Source organism: Malurus melanocephalus, unplaced genomic scaffold, assembly GCF_030028575.1.
Source record: "Malurus melanocephalus ecotype Western Australia unplaced genomic scaffold, MMel_1.1 scaffold_54, whole genome shotgun sequence".
NCBI classification, from domain to species: Eukaryota; Metazoa; Chordata; class Aves; order Passeriformes; family Maluridae; genus Malurus; species Malurus melanocephalus.
This window is the reverse complement of record NW_026623286.1, coordinates 687,197-703,894: the sequence shown is the minus strand read 5'-3', so window position 1 is coordinate 703,894 and position 16,698 is coordinate 687,197. Positions and strand designations below refer to the sequence as shown.

At 37.7% G+C, this 16,698-nt stretch overlaps 1 protein-coding gene across 4 annotated transcripts in view; it reads left to right on the top strand.

Annotated features, from left to right (window-relative positions):
• PRUNE2 (prune homolog 2 with BCH domain) overlaps window positions 1-16,698 on the top strand; it is a 127,169-nt gene that overhangs the window by 35,360 nt on the left and 75,111 nt on the right. For all 4 annotated transcript variants that reach the window (XM_057365555.1, XM_057365553.1, XM_057365552.1 and 1 more), the window contains exon 6: window positions 1,552-1,646. In XM_057365555.1, coding sequence (XP_057221538.1) covers window positions 1,552-1,646 — 95 coding nt within the window. The remainder of the gene's footprint in view (window positions 1-1,551; window positions 1,647-16,698) is intronic.

The window sequence follows — 16,698 nt, the reverse complement described above, 5'->3', positions numbered from 1 at the left end:
GAGGTCAGTTTTTAGTTCTGCCAGTTAGCAAGGAAGATGGTTTAATGTTSCTTGTCATGTACTTGGCCCATGAAGTTTTCCCTAATATCAAATGCAAAACTCGGACAAGTACACGTAGTGATTTTAGTCTGCATGTTATTGCTTGCCAGTGATTTATATGTCACATTGGACATATATAAATGAGGAGGGCACTGTGATGCATTTTTTTTTTCCTTTTTGGCTTTTAGCTCCTGTTTTCTGTGTATCACAGGGTACATATTTAGCACATATTCATATTACATATGCATATATTGCATGTGACATTTCTATTAGTAGGATACTGCTGAGTTTCAGAAGTCCCTTGAAGGATGTGACCTCTGCTGAGTATCCAAYGTTATTTACCTGTTATTTGAGGCAATATTAGGACAATTCAGGAAAAAAGAATCCTCAGTTTCATGCAGAAATAATGATTTATTGGTGTGAATTCATGAATTCATTTGTTATTTGAGGCACACTACATTGCAGCCCCTCAGAAAGTCTATAGTGATAGACAATATTTTTTAAAGGACAGATGTGTAAATGTTCATCTTGTCATCAGATTGAATGCAGTAGCTGGACTATCTGCAGAAACAGTAATGAAAGGATTTGTTTCTTTGACTTAAGTTGGTATTTGTTTGCCTCTTGAAAATCATTCATACAAACAAGTGAATGTTAAACTGCTAATCTTTAAGTCAGTGGACATTTTAGTTTTCACCCTGCACTGAGCTAGGGRTCTTGCAGCATTCTTTACATAGGCATTTGGCTGTCATGTCTGTATTTTTGATCACGTGATGTAACTGTGGTCTTCTACATAATATGTACTTGTTGTGAGAATCTTTAAAGCATTTTAGACAAACATTTCCAATTAGGGGAACTTAGTCACCTGGGTTTTTCAATACAGTGCAYTTAAACATATGGACTAACATGTCTGGGTGCAATTCCAGTTTTACACCATTGTTTCTGATGATAACGTTTCTGTGGCACATAAACATTCACTTCATTCATGAATGATTTGGTATACATGAGAAAAGCCCATTGGTGTTATCAATCATGAAGAAGGTCAAAAAGTTTAATATCTTGTATTTAAAGAATATCTTAAGTRCCTTGCTTTTGATTATTTCACAAACACCATAGTAGTCCATAGGTGATTTCAATATATTGCTTATTTCAAAAGTATTTTATATTGGTGATTTCATATTAGACTAGAGGAATGGTTTATCTATACATTTAGCATCAGCTGGAATTAAGCTGACTTAAAAAATTGTATGTTCTCACAGAACACAGGTGTTGCAGGGACTTAATTCTTTATACTTGTTAGTGTTTTCCCTCCCTTAAAAATCTTCCTTTCTTAAAACAAATCCCTCTAGAAACATTAAGCATTGAGATATTAATGTTGGTTTTAATTTTCTCACATGACGTCCCRAAATAGGTAGGTTCAGCATTAAGGTCTAAGCGGTGTTGTTAGTTTATGTTGATGCATCTGTCAGCTGTAGATATTTGTATATATGGAAATTTGTTTCTCTTCTCAAACAGGTGTGAATATTGAGGAGCTTATGCTCAAGGATCTCAAGGAGATTTCAGATGGAGAAATCAAAGTAGCAATTAGCACTGTGTACATGACACTGGAGGTAAGAGGATACTTAAAACAGCATGTTAAGCAGCCTGATTGCATACAAAGATGGTTTTAAAAAACATATTATGAACAAATTATTTTCTCAATATTTTTTCAAAATGAGCAGAATTTTCAGTGATTTAATTAACTTAGAGAGAAGTAGTAGCTGTTTGATGTCTGATTTACATTATTACAGTAATATGAACATTCCCTCCCGTTAGATTGTACTGCACCACAGTGTGTTAAGAACAATGGCATAAATGATGGCGTAAGCAAATTGCAGCCTTTGGGTGAAATGAAGGTGTGATTTGCTTTGATATACAAAGCAAACTGGGTAGCAAAGCTTTAAGAAATGAAATGGAATCTATTAGTACTCATGTRGCTTTTTCAATATTTAGCAATCTTTACCACCAAACTGTTTTATGAACTGCACTGCTTTATGAGCCATACTTTTATCCTGAAAATTACACAGAGGTTGGGACGAAGRGGGATGGAGAAAGAGTATTGTAAGAAAAATCCCCAAAAGGGAAAACAGGACTAAAATAGTTCTTAATAAAATCTTCCTCTTCTTTGGTTTTAAATCTTTCTCTTTTACTCTGTCAAGTTTCAGTTGATGGTGGACAGATGGACAGGTGGACAGGAGGAACTAATTAGCAACTAGCTTTAACATTAAGGTTTATTTTTGTGTATTTTCCATTTAATCATGCTGAATTACTATGTAGAATGCAGACCTTGCACTCCACAGGTCTAAGCTCCAGGTAAATGTGTCTGACCTCATCTTTGCTACTCTGTGTGCTCAAATTAATTGTAGCTTGGAACTTGTCTTCCTTTTGGCTGAAACTCACCATTTGACTTTGTCAGCAGTAGATTCTCCTAGTCCTCAAAACAGGGGTATTTTCAAACTGTTTTCAGTGATGKTATAGCACGTGATGCTGACTTACCTTGGCCAAGGAGTGTTAAGATCTGGTGGTCAAGCAGTAAATGTTCCATAATAGTTTTTTTGTTTTTTTTGTGGCTAGTGGTCATTATGGAGGGCATCTTCTTTGCCTGTACGAGCAAACTGATCAGGTTTTACGGACATTAGCTATTTTTTAGTCGCAGACTGTTAAGTAATTTTTTTACTAGTATTTTTGCTGGGATTTCTTTCTGGAGGTCGCAGATACCTTCCTCTGCTTGTTGCTGTGTGTTGTTCTGTTGTGAATAGTTTGTATTAGAAAGGGCTAACTTTTCAGGGGTGTAACTGCTTCTTTTTTCCGAGATAAAATGTTTGCAAAGTTATTGGGATGGAGATGAGATGAGTTTCGCATTTGCTGCATTACTGCTCTTTGTTCAGACGTTTTCTGAACATCCTCATTTTTGGTGCTTGACCAGCAAAAACTGTTTTTTACTCACTGTTATTTGCTCCAGGGATCACATGATTTTTACTTCACCCTGTATCAGAAGCACAATACATAGAAAGAAATTAATGACAAAACTATTCGGACCTGTCTGTCTATTTGGTTTAGAATTCTGTTATAAACTCAGAATATACAAACTTTAATGAATTCATGATTTTCTCAGCCATAATAATGGTAATTTGTTATTCATCCTCAAAGACATTACCTGACTAAATATTAAGGGATCAAGAAGAACAGGCTTGGCAACAAGTGTTGAATCTGTAGTGTGTTTGTGTTTTTGCTTCTTCACAAGTATCACAAGGTCACTTTTTTTTATTTCCATAATCAACAAATATGGCAAAAAAACCCACTCTCATTGCTTTCTGTAGGGCACTCTTTTTGTGTGGATGTGTTTATGTTTCTCTAAGAGTCCATATGCAGCTTTGAATTTCTTGAGATAACCACCATTGGATCTGACTTTCCTGGGTTTAGGTGACATTAAAGCTGTAAATTGAAATTACACCTGTGTCTCCAGTGACTGGCTGTCAAGAGTGTATGCTGGTTGGATCTCGCAGGCATAACCACTCTATTTTCCAAGAGAATGGCATAATAAAAGTGACACTGCCCAGAACACAGTTATTTTTSTTGCCTTTGCCAGAAAGTTTCCCCAAGTCACAATAATGATTACTCATAGGATATTGTAGCAAAATTCAGTGTATGTGTTACAGTTAATTTCTGTTACATTATGTTATACCCTGAGAGTATGTTTTGCTGCTTCTCTGCTGGAATTCTCTTGGAAATGAGAAATATCTTCTCAATGTGACTTTCTGAGAAATTTTTTTTCCTGAAAAGGGAATACTTCTGCTGTAAACTGAACTCAGTTCTCTGCTTTTTAAAGTGCAGCACACCAGAAAAACCATCCAGGTTTCATAAATGTTTGGYTTAGTTGAAATGGCTCATTATAGCAAAGACAAATAACATGCTTGTTGGACTAAGTCTTTTATCTGTTAGTTCATGAAAATTTATTCTAACTACTCACTGAAGTAACTTTGTATACAGATAATCAATTACCACATGAAGAAGCAGATCAGTCAGTTGAAAACAAGATCTTTTGGGGTTCATGTGTCTGGCCATGGCATCCACAAACTTCATAAAGACAATTTCCAGGTTGTGTGCCACTTCTTTAGAGGCTGTATTGCACTTCTAAAGGCTTGGGGAACATGCCTCAGTGGAGGCTGCTGTCACCAGTGTTGTTTCCTCARGAGAGTGACCTGCAAGTTCATGCTGCCATGGGAAGCTTGGCTGTCCTTAGGTGTTCTCTAGAGTCCAAATGAGTTGAGGATGGTACCAATGGAAAGTTCTGTCTCTTGTAACAACTTCCCTCTTTGTGGCTCTGTGGCTCAGAGGAACCCACCATGGCTGTTCCAACAGCAGTAACTTGAAAAATAAAGATGGTTGGATTCACAGTTTATGAYCTTCTATGATAAAATAGTCTGATCTCAGAGATATGGTTTGATTTTCAGGCTAGTTTGTAGTTTTAGTAAGAAATGCCACTATTTTACTAATTTGGATGATTTTATTTCTGCATTATGAAAAGTGGTATTTTTAATACTTCTGTAGRGCAAATCAAGAACCTGTAACCTAGCTGAAATATGTCAAACAAGTACTAGGAAGACCACTACACCCAAATAAGTGAGATTACAGCATTTTTCTTTGAAGATTTGCACTTTTGTTGTCTGTCAGTAATGATTATGTATATATATTGTGAATTCAGGAACTTTTTTTGTTTTGCAGTATAAATATAAACATATTTTAAATGGCAGATTGGTCCATGAATTTGTTTTTAATGTTAAAAACAAAACAAGAAGCAAGCCCCAAGTAAACATGTTAACATTTAATCTTCCAGTAATGGAATTTGAAACAAAATTCTCAGCAACTTATAATAGCAATGCGGTTCAAAAGTATTTTTCTGATGCCTGTTGTGAGAAGTTAGGGTATGTAAAATAAATGATGTATGGAGCTGTAGGAATGCGACTTTTGCAGACTACCTTATGTCTAAGGAACATTAAACATAGGGTTCTCGTTTAGCAAATAAATAACCATTCATTTCAATGGCTGCATAGTCTGGACTTTTGTGCATATTTTTGCAAAGATGAGAAGAGGCCATTAGGGATTTAATATAAAATAAATCGCCACGGGGTCTTCTTGTAGTCCTAGTCTTTCTGCCACATGGTGTGTCACTAATGTGCATAAATGGGCTTAAATGAATTTGTTATCTGTATTGCATTTGCAGTATGTATATATTTATATATTATTTTTTAATTGTGTTTAAAAATAAAACATTAAATACATCATTTCTGAGAGTTGAAAACATAYCATTTGTAAATAAATCAACCTTAATTAAGGTCTTAAAATGTCAATGTGTGATAGCTGCCTTAGGAAAATTTATAACATATAGTACACAAAGCTTAAACATACTTCTATTTGCTTTTTTAGAAGTACTGGGAGGGTAAAGTCATAACCTCATATGGCTGAGTAATGTAGCCACACGTGTACTAATGTAAATACCACACTCGTACTTAAATATCTGCCTGCCATCTTCTGGAGRACAATAGCTGATGCCTCAGGTCAGCCAAAGTACCCCAGCTCTAATGAGTACAATCCAAGGTGTGGAGAGATGAGACAGGCAAGCTGAATTCTCTGTAGTAAGTTTTCTCTAAAGYTATGAAAGGAATCTGGAGGGGAGAACCATATAAGTGGTGGGTTTAAGTGGTTGCCATTGCAGCCAAGTGGAGAATAAGCCAGGCCAACCAGAGCAGAGATGACTGTTCCGTAGCTATTCCAAGAAAAGAACAAGACCAACCACCTCAGTGTGTTTATACCGATGTGCACAGCCTGGGGAATAAACACCAGAGGAACTGGATCTCAGGAGCCTAGTCAGAGAGTTAGGATATCACAGGAGTTACTGGAACATGATAGCACAACTCACACGACTGGAGGATTATGATGGATGGCTGTAGGCTATTTTGTAAAGAGAGTCCAGGAAGAAGAGGAGGGGGAGTTGCACTTCAAGTTAAGGAGTGCCTCAAATGTGTAGAAGCCAAGTGCAGTGAGTATGGAAGCCCTATCAAATTCTCTGGATCAGGATCMGAAGGGACATCTCCAAGGGGGATCTTAGATAAGACATCTGTACCGACCTCCAAATGAAGTTGATTGGGGCAGGAAAGTAATATTTGGGTCACTTAAGCCAGCTTTAGATAAACATCTAACAACATTGGGTCTTTTAGATTACTTCAACTATCCAGACATTGTTGGTAGAGCAATACTGCAGGTCACATCATCCATCAGGCTCCWGGAATGCRTAGAGGACTGTTCCCTCATACAAATGTTAGCTGTGCTAACCAGGAATGAGGCACAACTGGACTTGGTGCTCACCAACCAAGAAACAGCTCTGTAATACCTCAGTTACTGATGGCTTTGGCTGCAGCCATCACAATTTTGTGGAGTTTGGGGTCCAACTGTGCACTCTGAAGATTAGTACTAAGGCAGTGGTTTTAGATTTTAGAAGAGGAAGCTTCAGCTTGCCCACAGGTCAGTTGGAAGGGAAGCTTCCATAGAGAATAAAGGAGCTTGGGAGTTTTTCAAGGTAGCTCTCATGAAAGCACAAAAACAGTTCATCCTCTTCAAGGGGAAGAGAAGTAGGAGCAAGAGACCCTCTTGGTTTAATTGTGAACTTCTGAGTCTGTTCAAAAGAGGAGCACACCAGAGATGGAAAAGGAATTAAAAATCTGTTGAGAACCATAAGAACATTTCCAGGGAATGAGATACAGTTAGAAAAGCAAAGACTCAGCTTGAGTTAAAATTGGCAAGAGATGTCAGAAAGAAAAGAAACTGCAATAAAAGGTTCCTTGAGCACATAAAAACCAAGCAGAAACAGAAGGAAACTACTGGCCCACTGTTAAATGGGAGAGGGGAATTTGTCACCAGCAACACTGAAAAGGCAAAAGTTCTCAACACTTCCTTCATCTCTGTTGTCACCAGCACAGCTGGGCCCCAGACACTGGAAACAAAAATCCATGTTGATGCACGCACAGACATCCCTGTCAGTGAAGGAAAAGTTGCTGTGTGGGCTGTTACAGGAACCTGACCACTGCAAATTGGTAGAATCTGACAATATCCACTCAAGAGTCTTGTAGAGCTGACTGGAATAATTGTGAGGCTGCTCTCCATAATCTTTGAGTAGTTGTGGAGATCAAGAGACATCCCAGAAGATTGGAAKAAGGCTGACGTCACCCCCATCTGACAGAAGGGCTTAAAGAAGGATACAGGAAATTATAGGCCCTGGAAAAGTTAGGAAACAAATCCTCCTGGGAGGGATTMATTTCAAGTCAGATTAAGCAAGTGGCTGGGAAAAGCCAGCATGGATTCACCAAGGGCAAATTGTGATTGTCCTCTACACAGGGCACAATCAGACACACYTGATTGCCTTCCGCAGCAGTCACCTACCTGCTTGGCTGATGTGGGGCMGGCCGTGGACATTGCCTACCTGTGTCTCTCCAAGGCTCTCTCGGTGGTTTCCCACAGCCTCCTGGTGRAGCTGTGGATTTACAGTCTGGACAAGTTGTCCATGTGGTGGGTGGGGAGCTGACACACAGGCAGCACCCAGAGTGGGGGTAAATGGCTCCTTTTCCAACCTGGCACAAGTGGGGTTCCCCACGAATTGGGCCCATCACTGCTCCATCTCCTCAAAAGTGGTMATSCAGAGCAGTTGCCATCACTCAGRGTTCAAATGAACTTTGGAAGGGAGAGMCACCCTGCAGGAAAGCCTGTGTGGGCTGGGAGAGTGGGAAAATAAGGATATTATGAGGTTCARCAAGGACATGTGTAAGGTCTTATGCCTGGGAAAACATAATCCAGGAGTGCAGCACAGGCTGGAGCACGAGGCTGGGAGCAGCTTTGTGGAAAGGGAGCTGGGAGYCCCAGTGAGCCACAGGCTCGATATGAGTGAGCAGAGTGCTGCTGCAGCAAAGGAACCCTGAGAGATCCTAGGCTGCCTCAACAAGGGCATCCTCAGCAAAGGTCACCCCATTCTTGTCAGCATTTGTCAGGCCACACCTGGAATAGTGTCSCCATTACACAAAAAAGATAYGGACAGGCTGGAGAGGGTGGAGAGAAGGGCCACAGAGATGATCAAAGGACTAGGGAGTCTGACATGTGAGAAAAGGAGGCTTGGGTTAAGCCTTAACACGAGGTTCTGGAATTTAAAGAGTGATGACAAAGAAGAGGGAGACTCTGTTTTTAAAAGGAATCATATGGGAAAGATGAAGGATAATGGATGCGAGTTATTCCTGGGGAGATGCGGATTAGTCACAAGAGGAAAAGGTTTCACAATGAGAATAATCAGTCATTGGAATAAGCTCCCTGGAGAAGTGGTGTTTCACTGTGTTCCCCAGCATGGGGCACTTTAACATTCATCTGGGCAGGGTGCTGGACCATCTTGTCTAGTGTGCTTTTGTCGAGAAAGTCTGGACCAGATCATCCTTGACGGCTCTTCTAACCTGTTATTCTGTGACTCAGTGTAGTGATTCCTACTTAAGTGTGTGAAATCAAATGGCAGCAAAAGTGACATTGATTACAGTGATTAGCAAGACCAGATTCTTTCAGAGGATGATGTGAGCATGGTAAGAGCTAAAGTGAGATGCTCTGCATGAACTCATGTAGAATGTCAGGCAAGATATTCATTATGGTCTCTTGAGAGCTACGAAAAAGTAAACTTGTAAAACTGGYCTAGACCATTATATTTACCAATCTTCCCTACTCAGCATGTGCTTGTATTGATTTATTCAACTTGTATTTGTAAGGTATACTTGGTAATTTTGTTCTGTAGTACTGTCATAACTGATAGTAAGCCAGAGGCRTCAGATTTTATTGTAACTGCGTTATCACTTAAAAACAGCACAAGGTGAACAGTAGTATCAGGTGTGCAGTGATATATTTTCAGGATTTCAGTTTATTTGGTATCTGAAGAAATTGGATAGATGTCATTGGTTATAATTAATGTGACATAAGGTCTCATTTGGCCCAAGCTATCATTTACAATTTCACCTTTAATGGTTTCCTTCAATGTTGGTTCAAAAGTTAATAAACAAAGGAAAATAATTATGAGAATTATTAAAGGAATKAGTATAAACAATCTACTAACATTACAATAAAAATATGCTTGTGCTCACAAGTGCATTGTTCAAAAAGATGAATGGTATTATATTTTGTGTCATTTATTGAATGTGTTTAAATAAAGATAGTTTCTTTATGAAATACGGCTGTAAAATATGCACTGTCTTTCAGCTAAGTAAAATGCTATAATCTACAGTATCATTATTGGCCTGTATTTCTGACTTCTACAAAGCTGACTAATTTATCATTTGTATACTCTTCTAGTTCTTGTCAGTAGCACTTAGCTTAGCTGCTTATGGGGCATAGACATTGACAGCGGGAGGTGCTGTTTTCAGAAACGTTCAGCATAAAGAGTTGTTTCTATGAAATACAATGCACTTCAAAAAAATTCACTSTAAAAACTAACGTGAACATTTAACATTTAAATATTTGTCCATAGTGCATAAGAATATCAGAACTGGTAATAGTTAAGGAGGACAATATGAATATTACAGAAATTTTATATTCTGCTATTTAGTTCTTGGTTTTTTTTCTTTGCTATTGTGTGGGAAACAAATTTATTAGAACATTGAACTGTTKATCCAACATTACAGTATAATTCTAGCTTTAAGTAAAAAGATGTTTTGTGTTTATTAGTGTTAGTGTTACAATGCTGCAGAAAACAGAAGTTATGTCAACAGGAAGTGAAGAGAGATACAGGGTATTTCTAAGCAAAAATTCTCCTTCTGTGCTTCACAGACTGCTTCTGTGCTTTCAATTTAAAAATCCCTCCACTTTTAAAATCATGCCTTATTTATTTAGAAGAGTAATATTTTGATGCAGAAAATCGATGACGTGTGTCTGATATGTCTTGAATTATTGCTTTTGTTCCATCTGTTTGGCAAAGCATTTCCTAAAACATCTTCTTAACTCTATTGTAAATGTGTGCTTAACACTTGTAAACATTACAGTAGCTTATGTTTTTATGGTGTGTGCATCATTGAATTTTATACCTTCTACATAACAGGAGCTTAGTCCTGAAACAATTGGATATTTTAAGATGTGGGAACATTTTTARATTTTGAATTAGGCAGATAAAGTGCTCTGAAAGATTTTTACAATGCACGTATGTTCTCTGTTTACATGATGACTGGGAAGATCCTTTTTTTGACTCTGTATAACCGGGTAACTCTCAGGACTTGGAGTCAAATGTTTTGTTTGACCAGAAACTTCAGGGTTTATTTAATTTTATATCCATTCTAATATATATTTTGTTTACAATACAGGAATTTAAAAAATTACAAAATTATTCATGTTGAAAGCCTTCAGCCCTTACTTGAGTTTTCAAATTCAGATTAGCTAAGGATGCTAATTCTAACAAAAAGACTGCAATTTTCCTTTCTCAGTTTTTAGGAGATAACATTTTCTCAGAAAGGTGACCARTTCTGTATTCAGAATTATTCACAGCTTCTGTGTCTCTGTAATGAAATACAGTTTTCATCATAAAGCTGCTTCATGAATGGTATTCACAAAAAAATATAATTTCTTCTGTGACTTAACAACTAAATTGCTTCAGCACATTTTATTTGTGTGATTAAATAAATATTAAGTCTAACCTGCRGGCTCTTTGAGCCGGAAAAGCCAACATTCAGAACTCCTGTGTATATTGTGACTACTGCAGTATCTTACTTTTTTTCTTTTTCTGTATGGACTTGATGAAGTATAAAATGAAAATTCTTTTTGCATTGCTTTGATGATGAAGACCTGTACTATTTTCTCCATAAGAAATTCTGTGCATGAATATATAATGTTTAGCCCTGAAATTGCTGCAGTTCAGAAATTATTTCAATATGTTTAACCAAAGTTGCCAAGTASAGATTGAATCTATTAGTTACAAAAAGAAAAAAAGGCGTAGGAAGTTGTTGAAGGTTTATATTTTCCATTTTCCTTTTTTTTTTTTTAATTACTTTGTCAGAAGAATAAATCTCAGTATTTAGATTTTCATAACTTTCTCCTTATTTGTGATTTGAGGTTAATAATAAAATCATCCTTTGTCTGAAAACTTAGGTGTGGAGAGATTTTAATTTCTCGTGTTAGAATAATTTTTGTGATTTTGTACAAAGCCAGAGACCTTTCATTACTGTTTAGACAAGGAAAGAAGAAAAAAAAAAAAAGCAAGCAGAATAGGGTAGTTTATTCAGCTGTGATTGTGTAGCTCTTGWTTTGTTAGAGTTTCTTATGCCTGTTGAGTGTCTGCCTTCCAGAATTCTTATCATCCCCTTTGCTTCTGAACAACAGTTAGGCTGGTGAGGAAAAACACATTTAGGCCACCAAGTTTATGCCAGAGCAAAACAGTGGAAGCTGCTTGTTTTATCTTCCCTAAATAAGAAAAATTGTTGGTTTTGCATTACAGCGATGGGGAACTGAGGCATGTATACCACCCTTTCACACTTTGGAAGGATGTCTCTCAGTTCTGGCAGAAATAATTAAAGTATCTGAATAGGGTCTGTTTGGTTCTGTGGCTCGGGCCAAACAGGATTATAGAGTTGGTAGTAAAACGAAGCAGAGAACCTAAGAAATTATGTTTTCATTGCCAGATTGTTCCCTCCTTTGCACAAACGACTAAAGCCCKGGGAGAAAAATCTCTCCTTCCCTGGATGCTACCTTTACCAACAAATTGTATCAATTGGTATCTATTTGTTACCAGTTCTGGCACTTTCGGAGGACAAATCCCACTGCTGGATATATTGTACCTTGACTGCACTTTGCCTTGCTCTCTTGCCGCTGTAGTTGCCTTAGTGACATTTTCAGAGAAATGTTRTCAAACTTGAGTCTCTCTCCATCCTTTCTGACGGCGGGGGGTTGGGGTGGGGAAGCCCTAGATTACAGAAAAGAAAGGTAAGAGTAAAGAAGGTCCACAAGGAATCATCATCAGTCCATTCTTCTGTATTTTCCCCACTGCAAGATTGCCAGAGAGGCATGCTCAGCAATCTGTRCTTGGATTCCACATGCAGAACTTGATTGGTTTTTTGATTTCATGGATTCCAGACCTCTGTGTAGGCTTGTTTTATTGTGAGTGTTTCATTTGTCACAGTCTAGTAAGGAGAAAAGATGGAGTAGATTAATTTTGTACCTCAAACAGAAGCTGTTAGGTCAGCTCTTCAGTTGGTAGAACAACATGGACTTAGACGAGATGTGGATTGTTTCATTGGAAGAAGGATTTTAGGATGAGTTTGAATAAATGGCAACTCTACAGGCAAGAATCACTTTAACTGCGTTTTAGAACCAAAAATTTTAACACCAATTTAAGTGTAATTTTTTTGGTCYTATTTCATCACATATTGAACCATATTCTTCTGAAAATACATTGTTTTGGTCTAAAATGTGTGTCACCTTATCTTTCTCATATAAACAGTGTTAGCTGGATTGTTTCTCAGCATTTATTATTAAACAAGGCTTTCTAAATAAAGGAGCTACAGATAACTCAGAAATAAAAAAGTGATTTTCCTTTCACATCTCTCAGTTGAGTATTTGCCATATGGGTTGCTCAGCATTACACTCTCAGCAGGTCTAATTTATGGTAAACACACAGTGAGTGAACAGAAAAAAAAGTCAATGAAAATATTAATATTCTCCCTTCACTCTTTTTTTTTTNCCTTGAACTGAAATCAGCTTCTTCAGGTTCAGCCCATATAGTTGTGGCACTTAGTTGTGTATGTATGTATTTCCCACTCTGCTGGGAGTTTGTGAAGACTGAAATGCTGCACTTTTCTTGCCAGGAGACTGATTTGCTGGATCTTGCATGGCAGTATGTAAATTATACCTTCCTTACTCTGATCTGGCATGCTGCCAGCTGCCCCAGGGCTGTTCTTTCTCACAAGGGCAGTTGGTGGAAAACATCACTTTTCTTGCGGTGGTTTGGGGTGCTTTAGCTTTTCCCTAGGCCTCTGCAAGAGGATCCCCAAGTAAATAAATGTATTCATCTTCAGGGCTGCTATTAGGATTTAGATCAGGCACAGGAGGAGGTATAAAATTGAAAAAAAAAAAAAAAAAAAAAAAAAAAAAAAAAAAAAAAACCAAAAAAAAAAAAAAAAAAAAAAAAAGGGTGTGGATTTTTCTCAAAAATCACAGCCATGGAAATCCACAGCACCAATATTTTGAAAACCTCCCATGTCCAATGAGCTCCTGGGGCTTTTTCTTACTATTGTCTGTGTGCCTTCTTTCTCGCTGTGGGTTGCCTTCTTCTCTACAGACTTCGGTGACATTGCTGTCCTTCAAGGACTCTTTAGAACTTSGTCAGCCCTGGTCCTTGCATGTATCAGCAACTCAAGTGAGCACTTTAATCAGTGCTTCCTGCCCAGAGAATGAGGTGTTTTCCACAGGTGGGTCGCTAAATTCAAAAAATACCCTAAAATATCTGTTTTACAGTTAAGAGCAGGCTTATCTGAGTGAAAGAAACTCCAGAACATAAACAGATGCATTGTTCTGAATAATAGAAATGTGCACTTCACGTTGTAATTGCAAACAGAAAATAGCTACAAAAGACAATGCTTTAAAAAAAGCAGTGGCTTGCATTCTGCCCTCTGTATTACRTTATGTCTTATACATTGTATCTTGATAATGCATATACTTTCCTTTCTACCTGAATACTCTCTGTTCCAGCAAGAAGCCTGCACATTAGCATTTCAGCTGARAAGGACATAGGGGCTCTGGTCGAGGAGAGTGTGGGTATGACCCAGCCATGAGTACTCACRGTCCAGAAAGCCAGTTGTGTCCTGGGCTGCATCCAAAGCAGCATGGGCAGCAGGGAGAGGGAGGGGATTGTGCCCCTCTGCTCTGCTCTGCTGAGACCCCACCTGGAACACTGCACCCAGCTCTGGGGTCCCAGCACAGGAAGGACAGGAACCTGTTGGACACAATTGATATTTTGTATTKCTCTGGTGTGCTGAGTCTTGTTGGTGTTCTCCGCGAACTAATCTGTAAATACTTAGAGCTGAATAAATAGAAAGTATTGGTTGTTTTATCATCTGCTATGAATTCTTCCTTCATCTATATCATTAGCTTAATTGTCTACAGTGTTCCAGTCAGTTACACTTACACAGATCCTTTGAGGTAATGGATTTTTGTTTTGTAGTATAAACCAATATTTRCTCAGAAGCCAAGCCTCAGACTCTCTTTCTGAGGACTTTGGGTACTAACAGTGTAACTGTGAAACTCAAAGTAAGAGTTTTAAGATGTGTGAGTGGACAGAACCCTGAAAGTAGTAATTTCTCTAATTCCTACTTACACATTTAAATTTCTACCAGTAAMAGTCAACTGAAGTTAGGAACCACTGGTAACTGTTTAGGACTCTGGATTTTATGCCTTAAACCATTTTAGAAAAATGTTCTTTTACAATTTCTTCTGTCAACTGAAAGTRCTTGGGAGGTTAAAGTAAATTATGTGAAAAGAGTGATGAGTGATCCTTTGCATTCTGTACATTCAGTCATCGTGAACTCATATTCTGAACATATTTAAAGTTACATAGAATTTGGCTATATATTTTATCCAAATTAGAGACCAAGAAAAAAAMCATAGTTTCCAGTGGCCTTCTGCACTGTCAGTGATGCACCTGTGCTKGATGTCACTATCCTTCACAACATGTGATAGTAATGTTACCTGATAACATAAAAACAAAGTTTGACTCCACAGAAGCAGCTGGAAATGAATAATCCCATACTTATATCTTCTAGGAACACACTGGCATATACTGCTATGTTTTCCTCATGTTTAGGAGTTCTTTTAAGTGAAATTCTTAYGTTGTGTCTCAGAGGGTGTCTGTGAGGGAATATTCATTTCTCAGTGGTAACATGGAATTTGATTTTATAAAATGTTTTTTATATATTTAATGGATTGAAACACTTTGAAGAAAACATACATTTCTGGTCTTAATCTAATTCTGAGGGGTTTTATGGTTGTGATTCCAGACTTTCCTCATGTTTTATGTATAGGTAAATCAGAAGGTTATGTCTTGTCCAAGCTAGCAGGGAGCAGAAACAGTCCTTTTCTGTGACATCCAGGAAGATGATCAGTTGAGCATTAATAAACAGATATTTACTGGGTGGATACTGAAGATGATTTGAAAGGGGATTAACTACAGTTTGGAAAGAGAGTCATGCTAACAGCAGAGGCTAAAAGCGCTAAAAGTTTGGTTTTTTTTTTTTTTAATAGTTGCAGGTTGCAAGGGAGTGGTATGTGAACCTCARGATACACTGAGTATTCATATCTGCAATTCCATTACACTTTAAAATTTTCAWCTGGGGTTATTATTTTGTAGTGCCCTTTTCATAGAGTCAAGCTTAAGGTTTCTGCAGTACAAATTGATGATAGAAGCAACTGATAAACAGGAGCTTTCAGGGGTTTGATGTTTGGTCAGAAAGGATGCTCAGAGAGTCAAAGAAGAGGTGTGAAGTTATGGCAGAAGAGGGGAGTGACCTGGAATGATACAGAACATTAAGGCATAAAACATTATAAGCATGATGTAAACCAACTTGAWGCTTCCACCAACTTGTGGGCTTCAAGATTATGCTGTAGTGTTCTTGTGAGAGATGGGGTTGCTGATCTGTGGCACTGCATGCCCTATAAAAATGTGCCATTCATTTATGTCTGTGTGTATGTATGTATGTACCAGATACATGTGAGACATATGAGCTGTCTACCTACCATACAGTGCAAAAGTTTTGCTACATGGAAGATAAATTGGGCTCAGTCTCTTTTATCTTTATTACCCATTTTCTTTATTCTAATATAATTTGCTTAATTCTGTCTGTGAGAGTGCATCTAGATTTCTGACTCATATTCTGAGAAATAAATTTCTAACTTCCTGTATTTCAGAATTGTTTTGAGGAGGCACCTTGCCAAAGTTTCTTATCCCAAAGAAATGGAGAAAGGCCAGAATCTCTGCTGATGTAATGATTACCAGCCAGGAGAGTATTTCTCTCTTAAGTTTGATCATACACAGCAGTAAAACTGATTCAGTTACACTCAGTAGTGAAATCTTCCAGAACAGCTTATTCTCTGTATGATTTGGCTTAAGCCTTGCAATTGACAGTGCAGATTTCAGAGATGGAAGAAATATTCATGGTGAAAGTCAACAAAGGGGTTTGGAGGTGCAGAAGGRTTAACATATTCTAGAGGTGAGATACGGTCCAGTTTTCATTGAGAGAAAGTATAAATGTAAGCAGTGAGTGGCAATGCTTTTATAATAGAGACGTAGCCTAAGACGGTATCTTGGATGGTATCTGTAGTAAAATACTTTATTTTTTGGGACAAAGCAGAAYGAAGATCAAGATGTAGAAATAACTGCATAATTCCACAGATTTAAAAGTGCACACAGATGCRGAAGATATTTCATATTGGGACTTAGTTAATAGTGCAAGTAAGTTCTTTTTGGTCAGAAAATGGAAGCAATTTTCCTGAAGAAAAAATTGCTTTAGTTTTCCACTATCTGTTATACTATGGATTTTCTTGGTAGTTTGCTTTAGTTTTCCACTATCTGTT